At 45.8% G+C, this 21,242-nt stretch overlaps 2 protein-coding genes and 1 pseudogene across 2 annotated transcripts; all 3 read left to right on the forward strand.

The window, feature by feature from the left end:
- The first annotated feature begins 4,077 nt into the window (after positions 1-4,077).
- Positions 4,078-6,948, forward strand: LOC123132386 (cytochrome P450 734A1). Its single transcript, XM_044552168.1, has 4 exons — positions 4,078-4,708; positions 5,325-5,569; positions 5,751-6,108; positions 6,223-6,948. The coding sequence occupies exons 1-4, from the start codon at positions 4,205-4,207 to the stop codon at positions 6,637-6,639; spliced, it is 1,524 nt and encodes a 507-aa protein (XP_044408103.1). The 5' UTR covers positions 4,078-4,204; the 3' UTR covers positions 6,640-6,948.
- A 940-nt stretch (positions 6,949-7,888) lies between these two features.
- Positions 7,889-11,114, forward strand: LOC123132394 (cytochrome P450 734A1). Its single transcript, XM_044552180.1, has 4 exons — positions 7,889-8,482; positions 9,575-9,819; positions 10,003-10,360; positions 10,466-11,114. The coding sequence occupies exons 1-4, from the start codon at positions 7,973-7,975 to the stop codon at positions 10,880-10,882; spliced, it is 1,530 nt and encodes a 509-aa protein (XP_044408115.1). The 5' UTR covers positions 7,889-7,972; the 3' UTR covers positions 10,883-11,114.
- LOC123079001 (cytochrome P450 734A1-like) overlaps positions 11,098-21,242 on the forward strand; it is a 117,624-nt pseudogene continuing 107,479 nt past the window's right edge.

A 21,242-nucleotide genomic window follows, 5' to 3' on the forward strand; every position in this document is an offset into this window, starting at 1 on the left:
AATGATGCACCCCCTCATTGGCCCCATCTCTCTCTTTTTCTCTACATTTTTATTTCTCTCTCCCACTTATTCCAAAACTGCAAGTGATGCATCTAGTTTTGCCATGATGTGTACTAGATCATGATAGGCGCGCGTTGCCGCGCCCGTTCATTTTTTCGATAGAATGACTGGGAATTCATTACATATATGATGGAATGAAACACACACAACCATCTCCCAAAAAATTGAAGGACAAACTCTGAACTGCAAATATAATAATCAAATAACATAGAAGACATAACAATAATTTCTAAGTCATTCGGCAGCCAGGTTGAGCTACCATCTATTCACTAAAATGAAACACGTTTAATAATTCTAACAAAGGAATGTCAAACCTCTTTTACAGGGAAGGATTCCCTTAGGCGGGAGATGGAGACATGCAACAATGGGTTTCTGTCTCATCAGCACATATTGAATAGTACACCTATAAACTGATCATTTTTTGTGAGAATACATGTAATCCCCTTCGTCAAATAGAAGGCATTTAAAAAGCTGCCCAACAATAGTGTGAGAATACTATAACTAATCTTCCAACCAGCTCGAGCCGGTCATGATGCATGACTGTTTTTGTCGCTATGTTGTAAAGATTGGCAAGACTATATATAGTTCCCGAACCATATAGTTGAAGTTGGGACTGTTTCACCTAAACTAAATAACCTCCAACCAATTCGAGCCGTATCATCAGTTATCTGTGAAGATGTAAAAAGCTAATAACTGACCCAACATAAGTTTTGTATTCCGAAGCTTGTTAAAATCAACAAACTGAAAGCACACAAAATACATTTTCGAATGGAATATTTTGCCTGATCCATGAATAGGTTAAATAACTTCTCAATTAGGCTCAGGTGACCAGACAATATGCTTGAGCACGTGCACCTGCATTAGTCAAACAAACACACAAATTTAGATTCACAAGACCAATTTTCTCAACAAAGAAAATAATGTCTAAATACTCTTAACTTGGTAGCCATGGATAAACACGTGAAAATAGGCTAGACCGATGAAGGGATGGCCCACAGAAAGAAAGCACAAATCTCCAAATTTCTGCCGACTCAGTTTATTAAATAACTGATGTAGCTAGCAGACATACCTCTCAATGCTCCTACCATAGCCTCTATAAGCTGGAATTATAGGAGTGTTGGTTAATTTCATATGTTGCACACTGTTATTCCTAGCTGTTATATTTCCTCAATGTTGCAACAACACCACACCATGCAGATATAATTTCATTATTCCTTGCAGGAAGAGACAATATTTCACTGTTCAGATATCACATAAAATAAAACATATGTAAAGGTAAAAGACTGCATATGTACTGTAAATGTGCCGCTTGAACTATATTGAATCAATCATCGCTTCAGGTCATCAAGCTCAGAGAAACGCCTCTGCACCATAACACATAAGTAACTAATAAAATGTCTGACTTGATCAGAGGAAGGATGGCCTAAATAGCTCACAAAATAAACGATAGAGCTTGACGGAAATAATATTTCATTTAATTTGAAAAGAAGTCAAAATCTGGAAGCAGCTTCGGTCATAGTAATAGTTTAAGCTGTATATTCAATCATCCATAATGACAGAATGGACGGAATGGGGATTTTAGTTATGAACACAATATATATACATACATGAGAAAAAACATAGAACCGGTGATAACTTAGTGAGGAGCCAATCATGAAACCAGTGAATTAGTATGAAAATATTGAATTTGCAACAATTTAGAAAGAGGTACACCAGCCAAGGAAAACCATCCTAAAAGCGAAAGCTCACGTTACATTGGAGATACATTTTGCATAGCAAAGAAAAATAGATCTACTGATCGCCACTTCCGTTCTTTTTTTCTTATAAACATGTCCATTGACACATTTTTCTTTTAATGCATGAAAGAAGCAGAGCGATATATAACATATATCGAAGATCAAAACGCTGAAGAGAGAGAAAGAAAAACAAATACTTCGATGCATCCCCAGTATACTTTTCAATCAAAACAAGCAGCTCTTACATAAAAAAATGATTCTATTGACCAATCTGCAACTGTGTAGTGAGTTGGTAATAAATTATTTGGAGTACTTTTTTTTTGAGGGAATTATTTGGAGTACTTTTTGCTACAGATGTATCAGAAATATATGTCCTCACAAACGTCCTGAAATCTGATTGACATTGACCAAATCGAAAAGATACATCAGAAAGCCATGTCTGATTGTGAGCGATGAGGATTGCAGGGTTAGAATATCTAAATATTTAGGAGGGAAGATAAGTACCTGACGATAATGGTGAACACTGACATCATATTTTTCACAGCATATCGGCAATCCATCGAACAATTCAAGTGCAAAGGTTACAGCGCCATCTCAACAGAAAGAAATTGGAGGAATATAGGGTACTTGTAGATTGCCCCGGCAGGTTAGCATGGTCTATACCTTAAATCGCAGCGACTGTACATGTATATAGGAGGGGTCGGGTGTATAAATCCACCTGCTGCTATTGTAGACACGGTGACCCGCCGTGACTCCATCAGCTAGCGATCGATGTTGCATGCATTTCTATCGCGCCCAGAGATCATATGACGCGCGATCCTATCTTGCTGATCGGGTGCTCGGTCGACATAGGATCCGGCAATGGCGCTGCTGAGAAGTTCAAATATAGCGTAGAAAGAAGCTGGACCAGGCCTGCGGCGGCGACTCGCCCACCATCGCCTTCTTCTTCTTGCAGTCTGCCGAATCCTCGTGCGTGTCCGATGTGTACCTGCCGCCGGGGGCGTCTTTGTCGCCCAGGCGATACACGGATGTCGTGGCTGTGTGTACCTGCCGCCGCCTGAGGTGTCTTCGTTGTTCGCGCGATAGAGGGATCTCATGGCATCGATAGTGGCAGCGGCGGCGGCCATGCTGAATTATTCAAACTTTTCATAAACGCCTTGACTCATCACGCATATATATATATAGAGAAGTACAGATGGTTTTTAAGCCAGTCAACAGCACAACTGATGCTGAAAATTTGTGTTCATCGAAAACAAATATTTCGAATGTCTAAACAAGGAACGGAATCCCAAGCCGTCCCAACGATCAAGGAGGGAATCACACTTGCAGAACCCACGGGACTAACCAACCAACCAATCCCCACGGGAACAATAGAAAAACGGAGGAGCGCACAGGAGAAGGCAACCCAGCGACAGGTGTTAGATCAGAGCAGAGGAGAAAGAGAAAGAGGCACACCTGCTCGGGAGTGTGTCCACCCTGCCTTTGGACGGCAGTTGTCCGGGACGCCGGATCTACTAGTGCCGCCTTCCGGCAAATCATGCCTCACGGTGAACGCCGTTGCTCGATGTTGTGGTCAGCGTCACCAATGGCGGGAGGGCCATAGCCTTGGCATGAGAGGTCGGCATGAGAGGTCAGCATGAAGGAGGTCCTTGTGTCGTCGGAGCCCAGCGCCGTCGCCACGGGAGTCGTGCATCATCCCATCGTCCGCCGCCACGCTAGGGTTGCGACCTTGCGAGCAGAACGAGGGTTGCGTGGAGAGTCCAGCTCCTTCGGATGCACGTACATAGACAGCTCAGACCCATTAGGCCCAATTTAACAGCGGACCCCAAAATTGTCGCCAGAGCGGCGGCTGTCACGGTAGCGCTCGTTTGTAGTGAGCGAACCGAGCGTACGTGATGTTCATTCTTAATCGAACGACTAAAAACGCTTAAAAGTGTTGATCAGACGGCTACAAATGCTAATAGCCTGAGAGGGCAGGAAGGATGCTCAGTTATAATGTATTTAAATAAGAGTAACAAGGAAAAGTGAAAACTTTTTCGATAAAAAACATTTTTATTAACTTAAAATGTTGCATCAAGGGTACCAAAGACAAAACTAAAATGCCACGGTCAACTTTCTCCAAAGAAGAGACGACCTCTTATGCAGGCATCTGTTTTCCTCTACAAGCGACCATTTGAGAAGTCCTGGACTAGGCTACATGGGAAGCTGAGGCAGCCGTCCACCCTGTAGCGATGGCCATCCGCTCTAAGTGGATAAGGAAAAAGAAAATCAGTAAAAGAGGCGAAATGACAATCCGGTCGATGGCAAATTTGCCAAGCCCCATCCTGGCGGTGGCAAATCTGCCAAGTCAGGTGTTGAGAGTGGCAGGTACTATCAAATTTCTCCCGGGAAACTCCAAGCAGTGAGCAATGGGCGCCCTCGCCGCGCTTCTCCTCGCGGCCCTACTCGCCGCGCTCGCGTACCTGCTCCGCCTACTCCGCTCCCTCGTGTGGGTCCCGCACCGCCTGGAGCGCCGCCTGCGCCGGCAGGGCATCCGGGGCCCCCCGCGCAGCTTGCTCTACGGCAACGCGGCCGAGTACGGCGCCCTGATCGCCGCCCATTCCGCGCCACTGGCCTCCTTCCACCACGCCTTCGTCGGCCGCGCCGCGCCGGAATACCGCGACTGGGCGGCGCAGTACGGCCGCCCGTTCGTGTTCTGGTTCGGGCCCCGGCCGCGGCTGGTGGTCTCCGGCCCGGAGGTCGCCAAGGCCGTGCTGACCGACTCCACGGGGACCTTCAGAAAGGGTTCCGGGAGCAACGTCAACCCGCTCTCTCGGCAGCTCCTCGGCGAGGGGCTGGTGGCGCTCACCGGGGAGAAGTGGGCGCACCACCGCCGTGTGATATCGCCCGCCTTCAACATGGAGAGAATCAAGGTGAGGGGGCGTTTCCTGAATTCGAGCTGAAACATAGACGATTTGTCTTCACATCATGCTAAATGGTAGCAGCTTACCTAGCGATTTCAACCTACCTAAACAAGATCCTCAGATATATGTAAGTCTTGCTAAATCTTGGTTGCTGCCTATGCTCCAGGCGTAGGGTGTGCCATCACGTTTCAGTGAAATTTCGAATCAGGGCACCCATTAACTCTTTACGAAACTATCGAAATTTTCAATTGGTTTGAACTTGGTGCTGTTATTGAAGAGGGCCGTGTACACATTTATTCCAAGCAATTCCTTTCTGAAGATGACATTCTTTCTGCTAATTTTGATTTCGACTTCTAGCAGCGTGTCTGAATATTTGTAATGAACTCATCTGAATAGTTTGACAAACACCAAATGGTTGTATATTGATTGAGAACATTTGTTATTGAAATTCAACCATCTGCATGACTAGTTATTTCACTCAGAATTTGAAGCTGGCCGAAGCTAACCTGTGGTGTCCATGTTTCTTCTTTCTATTAACATGTTGATGTGATCAACAATTGTGATGTAGATAATGCACTAAATCAGATATCGTTTACCACTAAATTCATTTCTGGATTTTTCGTAGGGTTGGATTCCAGAAATATCAGCTATCACCTCATCCATGCTGGATAAATGGGAAGTTCAAGGAGAAACCCGCGCTGAGTTTGAGATTGATGTAAATAAAGAATTCCACACTTTGAGTGCGGATGTCATTTCTTGTATAGCATTTGGAAGTAGCTATGAGGAAGGAAAGCGAATTTTTCAATTACAAGAAGAACAGGTACAACTTGCCCTCCTTGCAATGAGAACCTTCTACTTTCCTGGATTCAGGTGAGATTGACTCATACACTTTGGGTCACCATTTATTCTCCATAAGTAAACATATAGTTCCTACTACATGTTTCTTCATTTTTACATTGGAAAAAATGTTTGCCCCACTCTGTTGTTACTCTTGCTCTTCAATCAAATGCTACAGTTGAGGGAAAAAGATTGTGACCTTTTTCGCTCTTAGGTTTGTGCCGACAAAGAAGAACCAAAGAAGGCATAGCCTAAACAAGGAAATCCGAAATTCTTTGCGCAGATTGATTGAGATCAATCGAAAGAAGTGTGAAGATTCCAAAAATTTGCTTGGCTTGATGCTATCAGCCAGCAAAACTGACAAGGAGTTTAAAATGGGAATCGAAGAGATCATTGATGAGTGCAAAACATTTTACTTTGCCGGTAAAGAAACAACTGCAAATTTATTGACATGGGCAACACTTCTGCTGGCATTGTATAAAGAATGGCAACACAAGGCCCGAGACGAAGTCCTGCAAGTGTGTGGCAAGAACAAGCACCCAAATGCGGAAACCTTGAGCAGTCTCAAAATTGTGAGCCCTATTAATTTGAACAAATAGTAGAGCTTTTTATATTGTTGTTGATTGTTGATATCTCCTTATCAGGACATAGCGAGTAACACTTTGGTGATGTTGGCATGATACCAGGTAAATATGGTGTTGAAGGAAACCCTCAGGCTGTACCCTCCAGCTCTGTTCGTCAACAGGACAGTCACTAGGGATGTGAAGCTAGGCAAACTTGACATCCCTGCGGGCACACAGCTCAATATGCCTATTATTGAGATGCACCATGATGTCGACATATGGGGAGCTAATGCGGAGGAGTTTGATCCATCGAGGTTTGCAGATGGCAAGAGCTATCACCTCGGCGCGTACTTCCCCTTTGGGATTGGCCCTGCCATCTGTGTTGGCCAGAATCTGACGATGGTTGAGGCAAAGCTGGCGCTTGCAATGGTCCTCCAGCGCTTTGCGTTTGATGTCTCGCCGTCCTATGTTCATGCGCCGATGATGGCAATGACCCTCCAACCCGAGTACGGTGCTCAAGTTCTTGTCCACAAGATCTAAGTCTTCCGTGGCGCTGTATCTGGAATCGGGAGGTGTGACAGCAAGGTATATGTGAATGTTCCATCTCCGGTCTCCTGTATCCCTGTGGATTTTGAGCAACTTGTAAGAGGAGGTTGCCAACTTGTCTGAAGTTTGTCCTGAAAGTCAGAAAGTGTGTATAGAAAGTGTATATGCTTTGCGACAGTAAATCATCATATTCCTCTACATTTTTTGTATCACCTTGTTTTCTTCCTAAATCAGTTCAAGTTGTTCGTCGATTCAAAAATTGATTAAGTTGTTACACATAATGGTCCGTCCAGTTGTCGAAAAGAAGTACTCTACGAGTCATACCAGTTTTTACAAGAGGTGAGGAAACATGAGCAGGACAATAGCAATTCTGAAGATGACCAGATTAGCAATACAAGTCCATAGAACAATGCTTCTCGTGTGCTTCTAGATTTGTGCAACAGCCCTCCGCTCTGGAAAAATGTACTCAGGACTCAGAAGGAAATTTCGCAAATAAATAAAGGACATCATTGCAAATCTGACTTTGGTGTTGAAAATATTAGCACTTTATCGATTAATCCAATCCATGAGTAAACAGTAAACATGACAATCATAGTATGCAACAGTTGGCCAGACCAATGCGGCGGCGGAAGCAGCAGTAGTCACCTACTACTCTCTCTTCCTACCAGGGATCACCGGAAGCAGCACAGAGAGAGGAATAGTAGATGACGGCTAGGGTTATGCAGAAGGGAGTGGCAAACATAAGGCTCGGCCCATTACCACCCGCCCGCATCGGGGCGAGGCGGTCGGCGGAGGAGGAGGAGCGCGTGTGTACAGCTCCTCTCTCCTAGCTCCAATAGCATGTGAAGAGCAGCTCTTATAAATAGGTCTCACTCTCGCTCTAATAGCAGTATGGTACTAAACTTCCCACCATTTGTCATACACCTAAATGGATCTTAGAGATTAACCAATAATTATTGTCTTATATGAGCCAAAGCCATCTATAATCCAACAGTTAGCAAATCAAACATTTTTATGGTAATTTATGTTTACAAAGGATGAATGTTTGGTTGGCGAGCATGGTAAATCCATCTCAGTTCATTTATTTTGCCAGCAAGTTACCATGCTTATAAATTAAAATTTTCATCCACAAGCCAATTATATTTTTCATAAAAAACGTTTGATTTATCATGCTTAAAATTTGTCTGCCAGATTTTTAGCACTATAGGATAAATATATAAAACGAGCAGAAACAGTGGCCGGCTTCGTCGGTGACTCGGAGTCAACCTTCTTCTCTGTCAGAGGCTCGGAGCCAAACCCCATTGCAGGAATCGCCAAGCAGCAAACAATGGGCAGCCCTGCCGCCATCCTCCTAGCCGTGCTACTCGCCGCGCTCGCGTACGTGCTTCGCGTGCTCCGCAGCCTCGTGTGGATCCCGTACCGACTGGAGCGCCGCCTGCGCCGGCAGGGCATCCGGGGCCCTCCGCGCAGCCTCATCTCCGGAAACGGGGCCGACTACGGCGCCCTTCTCGCCGCCGCCCAGTCCAAGCCGCTTGCCTCCTTCCACCACGCCATCGTCGGCCGCGTCGCGCCGCACTACCGCGAGTGGCCCGCGCGGTACGGCCGGCCGTTTGTGTTCTGGTTCGGGCCCCGGTCGTGGCTGGTGTTCTCCAGCCCGGAAGTCGCCAAGGCCGCGCTGAACGACTCCACGGGGACCTTCGATAAGGCTGGCAACGGCGGCGGCAGCAACCCGCTCGCTCGGCAGCTCATCGGCGAGGGACTGGTGGGGCTCACCGGGGAGAAGTGGGCGCACCACCGCCGTGTGATCTCGCCCGCCTTCAACATGGAGAGGGTGAAGGTGAGGAGGCGTTCTCTGAATTCGAATTGAAGCATAAAAATTGGCGATTTCGCTTCTAAGTCATACTAAATGGTACCCCCTCCATCCGGAAATACTTGTCCTAGAAATGGATAAAATGACAAGTATTTCCTAGAAATGGATAAAATGACAAGTATTTCCGGACGGAGGGAGTAGCAAGCTGACTAGCGATTTCAGCACTTAATCTTGGTTGCTGTGATAATAGTTAGTTGTGCCATCACTTATCCAGTGAAATCTTGAATAGACGGAAGGCAGGCTGCGTCCGGCTTTATAAATCATTAAATCCCCAAACGGCCAAGGTAGCAACGTTTACAAGACAACTAAAACGAATAGGAAAAAAAGGATGAACTACATCAGTTTTAGCAATACAAGTCGATAGACCATAGAACAATTGATAAACAGCAGATCCTTGCGAAGCAACATGCATGCTAAGCTGAAATTTCATGTTGAACGCTGACGCTCAGCAAGACAAGCTTGATCTTCTGAATGCTTTTCCACAAATGGGAACTCTTCTTGTAGGGCCAATGAAAAGAGCCAAACCTCTGCCCAGAGCCCTTTTTTACCAGCTGTGATAATTTTCCAAATTCATTTTCAGTGAAATCAGGGTATCATTTAACCCTTTACATAATTATTGACCTTTTTTATGGTATGAATTTGGTGTTATCAGTGAAGAGGCCACAATTCCTTTATGAAAATTGACATTCTTTCTGCTAACTTTGATTTGACTTCCATCGATGTGTCTAATATTTGGAATGGAATTTATCTGAATTGGTTTACATATATGTAAATGGTTGTATATTGATCGGTAACTTTTTTTTTACCCGCAAAAAAATATATTGATCGGTAACTTTGTAACTGAAATTAAACCATTTACATTAGTAGTTATTTCATGCACAAATTGTCGCTGGCAGAAGCTACTGGAGTAGTTCATGATCTATGGTGTCCTCCTTGGTCCTTTATTTATTTTGGACTTGTTCATAGTAACATGTTATTGATGTGATCAACAGGTGTGTTCTAGATAACGCCGTTAGTAAAATATCATTTACCACTAAACTTATTCTGGATTCTTTGTAGGGCTGGATACCAGAAATGTCAGCAATCGCCTCATCCATGCTGGATAAATGGGAAGTCCAAGGAGGAACCCACACTGAGTTTGAGATTGATGCAAATAAAGAATTCCAAACTTTGAGTTCTGATGTTATTTCTCGCGTGGCATTTGGAAGTAGCTACGAGGAAGGAAAGCGAGTTTTTCAACTGCAAGAAGAACAGATAAATCTAGCCCTCCTTGCAATGAGAACCTTCTACTTTCCTGGATTCAGGTGAGATCAACTCATAGACTCGATTTGGGTCACGATTTCCTCTATGACAATTAGTTTCTCATTTTCGTAGTTATTCCTTCACTTTTAAAATATAAAAAAGTCTGCTTCTCTCTGTGGCCATTCATGCTCTTTAATCAAACATTGCAGTTGAGGGGAAAACAATATGACCTCTTTATTTCTTAGGTTTTTACCGACAAAGAAGAACCAAAGAAGGCATAGCCTAAACCAGGAAATCCGAAGTTCTCTGCGGAAATTGATTGAGACCAATGGAAGGAAGTGTGAGGACTCCAAAAATTTGCTTGGCTTGATGCTATCAGCCAGCAAAACTGATAATGAGTTCAAAATGGGAATCGAAGAGATCATTGATGAGTGCAAGACATTTTACTTTGCTGGTAAAGAAACAACTGCAAATTTGTTGACATGGGCAACACTTCTGCTGGCATTGCATAAAGAATGGCAAGACAAAGCCCGCAGCGAAGTCTATCAAGTGTGTGGCAAGCACAAGCACCCAAACGCGGAAAACCTGAGCAGTCTCAAAATTGTGAGCCCATTTACTCAAATGTATACTACAGTCTTTTATATTCTTGATGATATCTCCTAATCGGAACATAGCAAGTAACACTCTGGTGATGTTGGCATGTATCAGGTAAATATGGTGTTGAAGGAGACCCTCAGGCTGTATCCTCCAGCTCTGTTTATCAACAGGACAGTCACTAGGGATGTGAAGCTGGGCAAACTCGACATCCCTGCAGGCACGCAGCTCAATCTGCCTATTATTGAGATTCACCATGATGTCGACATATGGGGAGCTAATGCAGAGGAGTTCGATCCATCGAGGTTTGCAGATGGCAAGAGCTATCACCTCGGCGAGTACTTCCCCTTTGGTATTGGCCCTGCTATCTGTGTTGGGCAGAATCTCGCGATGGTTGAGGCAAAGCTGGCGCTTGCAATGGTCCTCCAGCGGTTTGCGTTTGATGTCCCGCCGTCCTATGTTCATGCGCCGATGAAGGTGATGACCCTCCAACCCCAGTATGGTGCTCAACTTCTTGTCCACAAGATCTGAGCCTTGTGTGGTGCTGTATATGGGATTGGGAGTAGTGACAGCAAGGTATATGTGAATGTGATGTCTCCGTGTCTCCTGTATCTGTCGTAATCTTGTCCGAAGTTTGTCCTGAAAATGTGTATAGAGAGTATATGCTTACAGTAAGTCAGTCATATTCCTCTGCATCTTTTGCATCACCTAGCTTTGTACTCCAACCTAAATAAATCGGTTAAATTATGGTGAAGTTGTTACACCTAATCGTCTCTCCAGTAATGAAAAGAAGTACGAGCAATCCCAGTTCTGAAGGAGCAGGAGCAGTTCTGAAGATGATCAGTTTACCAATACAAGTCCATATGCTTCCAGACAGCCACAGCGCCACATCGGGGAGTGGCTCCGGCCGTCAGTCCTCTGCACTAAAGAAGTATTCAGAAGAGAGCTCCGCGAATAAAACGAGCCGGAACAATGGCCGGCGATGGCTCCGACGGAGTCAACATTGGTTCTACTTCTCCATCAGGGGCTCGGAGCCAAACCCCATTCTACTCATTCCAAACTTCCAGGAGTCGCCAAGCAGTAAAACAATGGGCGCCCTCGCAGCCCTCCTCCTAGCCGTGCTACTCGCCGCGCTCGCGTACGTGCTCCGCGCCCTCGTGTGGGTCCCGCGCCGCCTGCGCCGGCAGGGCATCCGGGGGTCTCCGCGCAGCCTGATCACCGGAAACGGGGCCGACTACGGCGCCCTCCTCGCCGCCGCCCAGTCCAAGCCGCTCGCCTCCTTCCACCACGCCATCGTCGGCCGCGCCACGCCGCACTACCGCGGGTGGGCGGCGCGGTACGGCCGGCCGTTCGTGTTCTGGTCAGGGCCCCGGCCGCGGCTGGTGTTCTCCACCCCGGAAGTCGCCAAGGCCGCGCTAAACGACTCCACGGAGACCCTCGATAAGGCCGGCAACGGCGGCAGCAGAAACCCGCTCGCTCGGCAGCTCATCGGCGAGGGGCTGGTGGGGCTCACCGGGGAGAAGTGGGCGCACCACCGCCGTGTGATCTCGCCCGCCTTCAACAGAGTGAATTGTAAAATACCACCACATTTCAAGTTTTGTTTTGGAATTGCCACCACATTCCTTGGGCGCCCCAAAAATCTATCGGTTTTCTTGCTAATTTTCTCAATAAACACTAATGATTGATTTGGAGCGAATTAATCCAATTTCTGACATACCGAGCCCACTGATCAGTGCCACGTGGCAGTAAATGGTCAAAACCGTTTGTCTACCGTTAAGTTGAATGGAGGGCCCACCTGTCAGCACCATCTCTCTCAGACCGTATTCTCCTCGTTAGGGGCGTTCCAACGAACACCTCGCGTGCAAGGACGGAGATGGACGAGAGGGCTCGGAGGTGACGGTGTCGATGCTAGTAGCAGAGGTGAGGAGACCGGTGGTGCGGTCTTCCCTGGCTAGAGAAGGCCCACACAACGACTTGACGACGCGGTGGCGTGAGTCGGCCCTGGCGGGACCCTGAGTCGCGCGGCGCGCGCTGCCGCTGAGCTGTGACCATGGCGCCAGTGCAAGAAGAGGCTGCCATGGTTGGGCGAGCGGACGTAGGAGGTGGGATGGAGGAGGAGCCGAGGAGGGTGAGTGGAGCGGGAGAAGGGTAGAGGGCTCGGCGGCGCTCTGCTCGCAGGGAGGCGGCCAATGCGGAAGAGGCTGAGGAGGAGGCACTCCGGTGAGAGAAGGAGAGGAGGAGAGGGAGTCGTCGATGGGACCCTGACACGGGCGGCTCACACCCTCTCTTCTCTAGACACGTCGTGTCCCACATCGTTGTCCGACCGGCGGCGCGAACCGAGCTCGCCATGGATGTACTGCTCATGCGCGCATGCAGCGTGCTACTTCATGGATGCTAGCTTGATGCGTGCTGCTATTGATTGTCGTTGCTACTTGCTGCTTGCCACTACTACTTGTGTGTGCAGGCCAGCGAGCTGGTACAGGCAGCGCGGCGTGTGGGCCAAGAGCCACCTCTCTGCAACCTCCCTCGCATCCAAGCTGTTCGACTGAATGTCCCAAAGAGAAGAAGAAGAAGGTTTGAGAGAGACAAGTGTGCTGACAGGTGGGTCCAATGTCCAACTTAACGGTCAACACCATTTGTGTTGACTTGAACTGCCACATGGCACTTATCATTGGGCCCAGTATGTCAGAATTGGATTAATTCGCTCCAAATTGATAATTAGTGTTTATTGAGAAAATTAGCAAGAAAACCGGTAGATTTTTGGGGCGCCCAAGGAATGTGGTGGCAATTCCAAAACAAAACTTGAAATGTGATGGTTTTTTGCAATTCACTCCCTTCAACATGGAAAGGGTCAAGGTGAGGAGGTGTTTCTGAGTTTGAATTGAAACATTAAATTGGCGATTTTGCTTGTAAATCATACTAAATGGTACTAGCAACCTACCTAAGGGCATCTCCCTTCCGCATCCGTCTGGACCGCGGAACCCAGCTATCACAGGTCTGTACCGGTCCGCGGCACGGTCCGGATGCGTTTTTAGATACAAACCGGAAAAAACGTGGGGGGCTTTGCAGGAGTCCCGACCGATCCCATGCCTGCTTCTGACTGCCCCGACCCACCCAAACCCCTCCTCCCTCCCGCGCGCGTTCCTGCCCAACGCCAGCTGCCTACAGTCATACCGCTATAGAGCGCACCGCTCCATATTGAAGGCGGCTCAGGGCGATGCAACCTCTCACTATCTCCGCCATTGAAGTGACGCGCCGGCCGAGGGCGTCGCCCGCGACCCGTCTTTGGTGTCTGTGCCTGTTCAATGCTGGAGACACGTGACTGGACGGGACATGACGGATATCTACCACACCCATACAATGCGCCGTTCGTCCATATGCCACCATTAAGCAGGCTCACCAGCCAAGAAACCCACCCCGACACCGTGCATTGACGCACCCGGACGCCTCGCCTCACCGGAATCCGCTATTTAATGGCGGACACACCCGGTTAACTCCACACCACAACACAAGCCGCTTCCGATCCTCCTCCCTTGCATTGCATCCACCATGACTGCAGGTGGCTAAACTCTATGGGAGAGCCTTTCCACGGAGATGAAGGACGCCATGGCCGCCCTTGCCGCTCTTGCCGCCGCTTGGCAGAGCCACCATGCCAGGCGGATCGAGGCCGCCTTGCGGGCCAGCTCGCCCGAGGTCTCCGACGACGAGGATGAGACCACGATGGAGACGGGCTCTGATGACACCGCCCCGGCTCCCGCGCCTCATGTGCACGCCAACTTCACCATGGAGCAGGCGCAGACGCAGTACAACACCGCCATGACGAAGGTGTAGCTTGCGTCGACGCCTTTGTCGGCGTTCCAGTAGGCGCATGAGGAACAGTGGTGCAATCTATTCCTCCTGGAGCAGCAACGGCCGGCGGAGGGCCAGATCTATGGCGAGTGCGTGGGCGAGGAGGTTGTGGTAGCCATGGCCACGTGAACCCCAACTTCATCATGGAGTAGTGTGCCATCTACTTTGCCGTCCGCGCTCAAGCCACTGCCCGCCAGGAAGTGGCCGCCGCCAAGTCACAGCTCCGGGTGATCGTGAAGGAGAACAACGCCGACTGCACCTCCTATGCGTCGCCGATGAACTATCTGCATGGGAAACAAAAAATTTCCTATGCTCACCAAGATCAATCTAGGAGATGAACATCTATGAGAGGAGAGATTGCATCTACATACCCTTGTAGATCGCTAAGCAAAAGTGTCAAGAAACGCGGTTAATGTAGTCGACCGTCTTTGCGATCTAATCACGATCCGTCCCGCGAACTCCGATCCAAGTGCCGAACGGACGGCACCTCCGTGTTCAACACACAGACGGCTTGATGAAGCCTTCACCTCCTCGAACCAGCGAGCGATGGTGAAATAGTAGCTTGAGTCCTCTGGCAGCACGAAGGCGTGGTGGCGGTGGTGGTGGAAGAATCTCAGCAGAGCTTCGCTAAGCGCTACGGAGAGGAAGAGGGATGCGAGGGAGAGGAGAGGCAGCGCCGTGGCGTGGAGATGTGCTCTTGGGGTGCGGCCGACCTCTCTCTGCCTCTCTATATATAGGGGAAGGGGGAGGGGTGGCGCCCCTAGGGTTTCCCCTAGGGGGGGGGGGCAGGGCAGATGGGATCTTCCCTAGGGTGACTTGCCCCCCAAGCCGGGAGGTGGGAAGCCCTAAGGGGGCGCCCCCAACCCTCGTGAGATGGGGTGAGGGGGGCGCTCAGCCCCTTAGTGGTCTGGTTTGCCCCCTCCCCTTGGCCCATGGGCCCCCCAACACTTGCCGGACCCCCCTGAAACCCCTTTCGGTGATGTTGGTCATCACCCGGTACCTCCGGAACAGTTCCGAACTCCAATACCCTTCGTCCAATATATCGATATTCACCTTGGGAACATTCTGGAGTTCCTCGTCACGTCCGAGATCTCATCCGGGACTCCGAACAACCTTCAGTAACCACTATAATGACTCAACTATACTTATACCGTCACCAAACATTAAGTGTGTAGATCCTACGGGTTCGAGAACTATGCAGACATGACCGAGACACCTCTACGGTCAATAACCAATAGCGGGATCTGGATGCCCATATTGGTTCCTACATATTCTATGAAGATCTTATCGGTCGGACCTTTATGTCAAGATTCAGCTAATCCCGTATGCAATTCCCTTTATCTATCGGTATGTTACTTGTCCGAGATTCGATCGTCGGTATCTCCATACCTAGTTCAATCTCGTTATCGGCAAGTCTCTTTACTTGTTCCGTAATACAAGATCCCGTGACTAACTCATTGGTCACATTGCTTGCAAGCTTATTGTGATGTTGTATTACCGACTGGGCCCTGAGATACCTCTCCGCCATACGGAGTGAAAAATCCCAGTCTTGATCCATGCCAACTCAATAGACACCCTCGGAGATACTTGTAGAGCACCTTTATAGTCACCCAATTACATTGCAACATTTGGTACACACAAGGCACTCCTCCGGTGTCAGTGAGTTGCATGATCTCATGATCATAGGAACATATACTTGACATGCAGAAAAATGATAGCAATAAACTTGATACGATCATATGCCACGTTCGTAGTTTGGGTCTTGTCCATCACATCATTCTCCTAATGATGTGATCCCGTTATCAAATAACAACTCATGTCCATGGCTAGGAAACCATAGCCACCTTTGATCAACGAGCTAGTCTGATAGAGGCTTACTAGGGACATGTTGTCTATGTATCCACACATGTATTTGAGTTTTCGGTCAATACAATTATAGCATGGATAATAAACGATTATCATGAACAAGGAAATATAATAGTAACCACTTTATTATTGCCTCTAGGGCATATTTCCAGTAGTCTCCCACTTGCACTAGAGTCAATAATCTAGCATTACATGGTAATGAATCTAACACCCATAGAGTTCTGGTGTTGATCGTGCTTTGCCCGTGGAAGAGGTTTAGTCAATGGATTTGCAACATTCAGGTCTGAATGCACTTTGCAAATGTTTATGTGTTCCTCCTTTATGTAATCACAGATGGAATTGAAGCATCGCTTTATGTGTCTAGTCCTCTTGTGAAACCTTGGTTCCTTGGCTAGAGCAATGGCACCTGTGTTGTCACAGAACAGTCATCGGGTCCAGTGCACTAGGAACAACTCCAAGATCTGTCATGAACTGCTTCATCCAGACACCTTCCTTTGCGGCCTCCGAGGCAGCTATGTACTCCGCTTCACATGTAGAATCAGCTACCACGCTTTGCTTGGAACTGCACCAGCTCACCGCTCCCCCATTTAGAATATATACGTATCCGGTTTGAGACGTAGAGTCATCCGGATCAGTGTCAAAGCTTGCATCGACGTAACCCTTTACGACAAGCTCTTGATCACCTCCATAAACGAGAAACATTCCTTAGTCCTTTTCAGGTACCTCAGAATATTCTTCACCGCTGTCCAGTGATACGTCCATTTCGCATCATGTTTTCCTACTGTTATTTATGTTGTTTTATTGTATAATAATGCTTTTTGGAGTAATTCTAATGCCTTTTCTCTCATAATATGTAAGGTATGCACAAAGGGGGAGAATTATGGCAGCTGGAAATCTCGACCTGAAAAAGGTACGTCAAGCTACCTATTCTGCAGAACTCCAAATGAGCAGAAACTTCCTGAAGTTTTGATGGAATATCTAAGAATTATTGGAGCAAATAAGTACCAGAGGGGGCCCACCAGGTGGGCACAACCCACCTGGGCACGCCAGGAGGCCCAGGAGCGCCCTGGTGGGTGCTGCCCACCTCGGCCCACCTCTGGCGCCCCTCTTCTGGTATATAAGTCATTTTAACCTAAAATAATTAAGGATAGGACTTTCGGGATGAAGCGCCGCCGCCTCGAGGCGGAACTTGGGCAGGAGCACTTTTGCCCTCCGGCGGAGCGATTCCACCGGGGGAACTTCCCTTCCGGAGGGGGAAATCATCATCACCATCATCACCAACAACTCTCCCATCTTGGGGAGATCTATCTTCATCAACATCTTCAACAACACCAACTCCTCTCAAACCCTAGTTCATCTCTTGTGTTCAATCTTTGTACCGAAACTATAGATTGGTGCTTGTGGGTGACTAGTAGTGTTGATTACATCTTGTAGTTGATTACTATATGGTTTATTTGGTGGAAGATTATATGTTCAGATCCATTATGCTATTTAATACCCCTCTGATATTGAGCATTATTATAATATGTGAGTAGTTACTTTCGTTCTTGAGGTCACGGGAGAAATCATGTTGCAAGTAATCATGTGAACTTGATATGTGTTCGATATTTTGATGATATGTATGTTGTCATTCTCTTAGTGGTGTCATGTGAACGTCGACTACATGACACTTCACCATATTTTGGCCTAAGGGAATGCATTGTGGAGTAGTTATTAGATGGTGGGTTGCGAGAGTGACAGAAGCTTAAACCCCAGTTTATGCGCTATTCCGTAAGGGACCGATTGGATCCAAAAGTTTAATGCTATGGTTAGAATTTATTCTTAATACTTTTCTTGTAGTTGCGGATGCTTGCGAGAGGGTTAATCATAAGTACGAGGTTTGTTCAAGTAATAAAAACACCTAAGCACCGGTCCACCCACATACCAAATTATCAAAGTAGCGAACACGAATTAAGCCAACATGATGAAAGTGACTAGATGAAATTCCCATATACCCTCAAGAACATTTTTCTTATCATAAGAGACCGTTTTGGCCTGTCCTTTGCCTCAAAAGGATTGGGATACCTTGCTGCACTTTTGTTACTACTATCGTTACTTGCTCGCTACAAATTATCTTGCTATCAAACTACTCTGCTACTTACAATTTTAGCACTTGCAGACATTACCTTGCTGAAAACCACTTGTCATTTCCTTCTGCTCCTCGTTGGGTTTGACACTCTTACTTATCGAAAAGGCTATAATTGACCCCATATACTTGTGGGTCATCAAGTCTATTTTCTTGCGCCGTTTCTGGGGAGTGAAGCACTCTTGGTAAGTGGAAATTGGTAAGGAAACATTATTACTACGTGCTAAAATTTATTGTAACTTGCTACTATGGAAAACAATCCTTTGAGGGGTTTGTTCGGGGTATCTTCACCTTGACCGAAACCACAATTAGTTGCCCCTCAACCTACTGCACCTACTGAAAATATTGAATATGAAATTTCTTAGGGTATGTTAGAACAACTGCTAGCTAATCCTTATGCAGGAGATGGAACCGAACATCATGATATGCACTTGATATATGTGGATGAAATTTGTGGATTATCTAAGCTTGCAGGTTTGCCCGGAGATGAAGCTAATAAGAATGTTTTCCCTTTATATTTTAAGGGAAAAGCATTGACATGGTATAGGCTATGCGATGATATTGGATCTTGGAACTGGAATCGGTAGAAATTGGAATTTCATCAAAAAATTTATCCTATGCATCTAGTTCATTGTGATCGGAATTATATATATATATATTTTGGCCTCGTGAATGAGAAAGTATCGCTCTAGCTTGGGGGAGGCTTAAGTCAATGTTATATTCATGCCCCAATCATGAGCTATCAAGAGAAATTATTATTCAGAATTTTTATGCTCGGCTTTCTCGTAATGATCAATTCATGCTCGACACTTCTTGTACTGGTTCTTTTATGAAGAAGACTATTGAATTCCGGAGGGATCTCTTAGAAATAATTAAACGAAACTCCGAAGATTGGGAACTCGATGAAGGTAAAGAGTCAGGTATTGGACCTAAGTTTGATTATGTTAAATCTTTTATGAATACCGATGCTTTTCAAAAGTTTAGCACTAAATATGGACTTGACTCTGAGATAGTAGCTTCCTTTTGTGAATCTTTTGCTACTCATGTTGATCTCCCTAAGGAGAAGTGGTTTAAATATAATCCACCAATTAAAGAAGAAATTAAAGAAGTGTAAAAGCTAAAGAAGAAACTATCATTTATTATGCTGATCCAGTTGTTTCCCACTGCTTATATTGAAAAACCACCTTTCCCTGTTAGGATGAAGGAACATGCTAAAGCTTCAACTGTGGTTAACAAAAGTTATGTTAGAACACCCAAACCATCTGAACAAATCATAGTTGAACCTAGTGTTGCTATGGTTAAAGGTCTCTTAGTCGATAATATTGATGGGGATGTTATTTACTTCTGTGATGAAGCTTCTAGAATTGCCAAACCTGAAAAAAGGATAAACATAGACTAGTTGTTAGCATGCCTATTGTCTCAGTCAAGATAGGAGATCACTGTTATCATGGGTTATGTGACCTAGGTGCTAGTGTGAGTTCTATTACTTTCTCCTTATATAAAGAAATTAAGGATGAAATAGCACCTGCTGAAATAGAAGGCATAGATGTCACTATTAAACTTGCTAATAGAGATACTATATCACCAATTGGGAATCTTAGAGATGTTGAAGTCTTGTGTGGGAAAATAAAATACCCTACTGATTTTCTTGTTCTTAGTTCCCCACAAGATGACTTTTGTCCCATCATTTTTGGTAGACCTTTCTTGAACACCATCAATGCCAAAATAGATTGTGAGAAACAAATTGTCGGTGTTAGCTTTGGTGATGAATCTCATGAATTTAATTTTTCCAAGTTTAGTAGACAACCTCATAAGAAAGATTTGCCTAGTAAGGATGAAATTATTGGTCTTGCTTCTATTGATGTACCTCCTACTGATCCTTTGGAACAATACTTGCTAGACCATGAAAATGATTTGCATATGCGTGAAAGAAATGAAATAGATAGAATCTTTTTCGAACAACAACCCCTGCTTGAACACAATTTGCCTATTGAAACTCTAGGAGGTCCTCCTCCACCTAAAGGTGATCATGTGTTCGAATTAAAACAATTGCTAGACACTTTGAAATATGCTTATCTTGATGAGAAAAAGATATATCCTATTATTATTAGTGCTAACCTTTCAGAACATGAAGAAGAAAGATTATTGAAAGTTCTAAGGAGGCACGGGGATGCTATTGGATATACTCTTGATGATCTTAAGGGCATTAGTCCCACTCTATGTCAACACAAGATTAATATGGAACCTGATTCTAAACCCGTTATTGATCACCAACGTCGGTTAAATCCGGAGATGAAAGAAGTGGTAATAACGAAAATATTGAAACTTCTGGAAGCAGGTATAATCTATCCTATAGCTGATAGTAGATGGGTAAGTCTTGTTCATTGTGTCCCTAAGAAGGGAGGTATTACTGTTTTCCCTAATGATAAGAATGAGCTCATTCCACAAAGAATTGTCACAAGCTATAGAATGGTAATTGATTATAGAAAATTAAATAAAGCAACTAGAAAAGATCATTACCCTCTGCCTTTTATTGATCAAATGTTAGAAAGATTATCCAAGCACACACATTTTTGCTTCCTTGATGGATATTCTTGTTTTTCACGAATACCTGTTTTACAATCTGATCAAGAAAAGACCACTTTTACTTGTCCTTTTGGAACTTTTGCTTATAGACGTATGCCTTTTGGTTTATGTAATGCAACTGCTACCTTTCAAAGATGTATGACTGCTATCTTCTCTGATTTTTGTGAAAAGATTGTTGAGGTTTTCATGGATGACTTTTCTGTTTATGGGAAGTCCTTTGATGATTGTTTAAGCAATCTTGATCGAGTTTTCCAGAGATGTGAACAAACAAGTCTTGTCTTGAATATGGAGAAGTGCCACTTTATGGTTAATGACTGTATTGTTTTGGGCCATAAAATTTCTGAAAGAGGCATTGAGGTGGACAAAGCCAAGGTTGATGCAATTGAGAAAATGCCATGTCCTAAAGATATCAAAGGTATTCGTAGTTTCCTTGGTCATGTTGGTTTCTATAGGAGGTTTATCAAA

This window comes from Triticum aestivum, chromosome 1B (assembly GCF_018294505.1).
Source record: "Triticum aestivum cultivar Chinese Spring chromosome 1B, IWGSC CS RefSeq v2.1, whole genome shotgun sequence".
Classification (NCBI taxonomy): domain Eukaryota; kingdom Viridiplantae; phylum Streptophyta; class Magnoliopsida; order Poales; family Poaceae; genus Triticum; species Triticum aestivum.

Excerpts from the sequence above, each read along its gene's own strand:
- LOC123132394 (XM_044552180.1), top strand. The coding sequence starts at position 7,973 with ATGGGCAGCCCTGCCGCCATCCTCCTAGCCGTGCTACTCGCCGCGCTC. Across the intron at positions 8,483-9,574 it reads TCAACATGGAGAGGGTGAAG|GGCTGGATACCAGAAATGTC; the intron begins GTGAGGAGGCGT and ends GATTCTTTGTAG. Across the intron at positions 10,361-10,465 it reads ACCTGAGCAGTCTCAAAATT|GTAAATATGGTGTTGAAGGA; the intron begins GTGAGCCCATTT and ends GGCATGTATCAG.
- LOC123132386 (XM_044552168.1), top strand. The coding sequence starts at position 4,205 with ATGGGCGCCCTCGCCGCGCTTCTCCTCGCGGCCCTACTCGCCGCGCTC. Across the intron at positions 4,709-5,324 it reads TCAACATGGAGAGAATCAAG|GGTTGGATTCCAGAAATATC; the intron begins GTGAGGGGGCGT and ends GATTTTTCGTAG. Across the intron at positions 5,570-5,750 it reads TTCTACTTTCCTGGATTCAG|GTTTGTGCCGACAAAGAAGA; the intron begins GTGAGATTGACT and ends TTTCGCTCTTAG.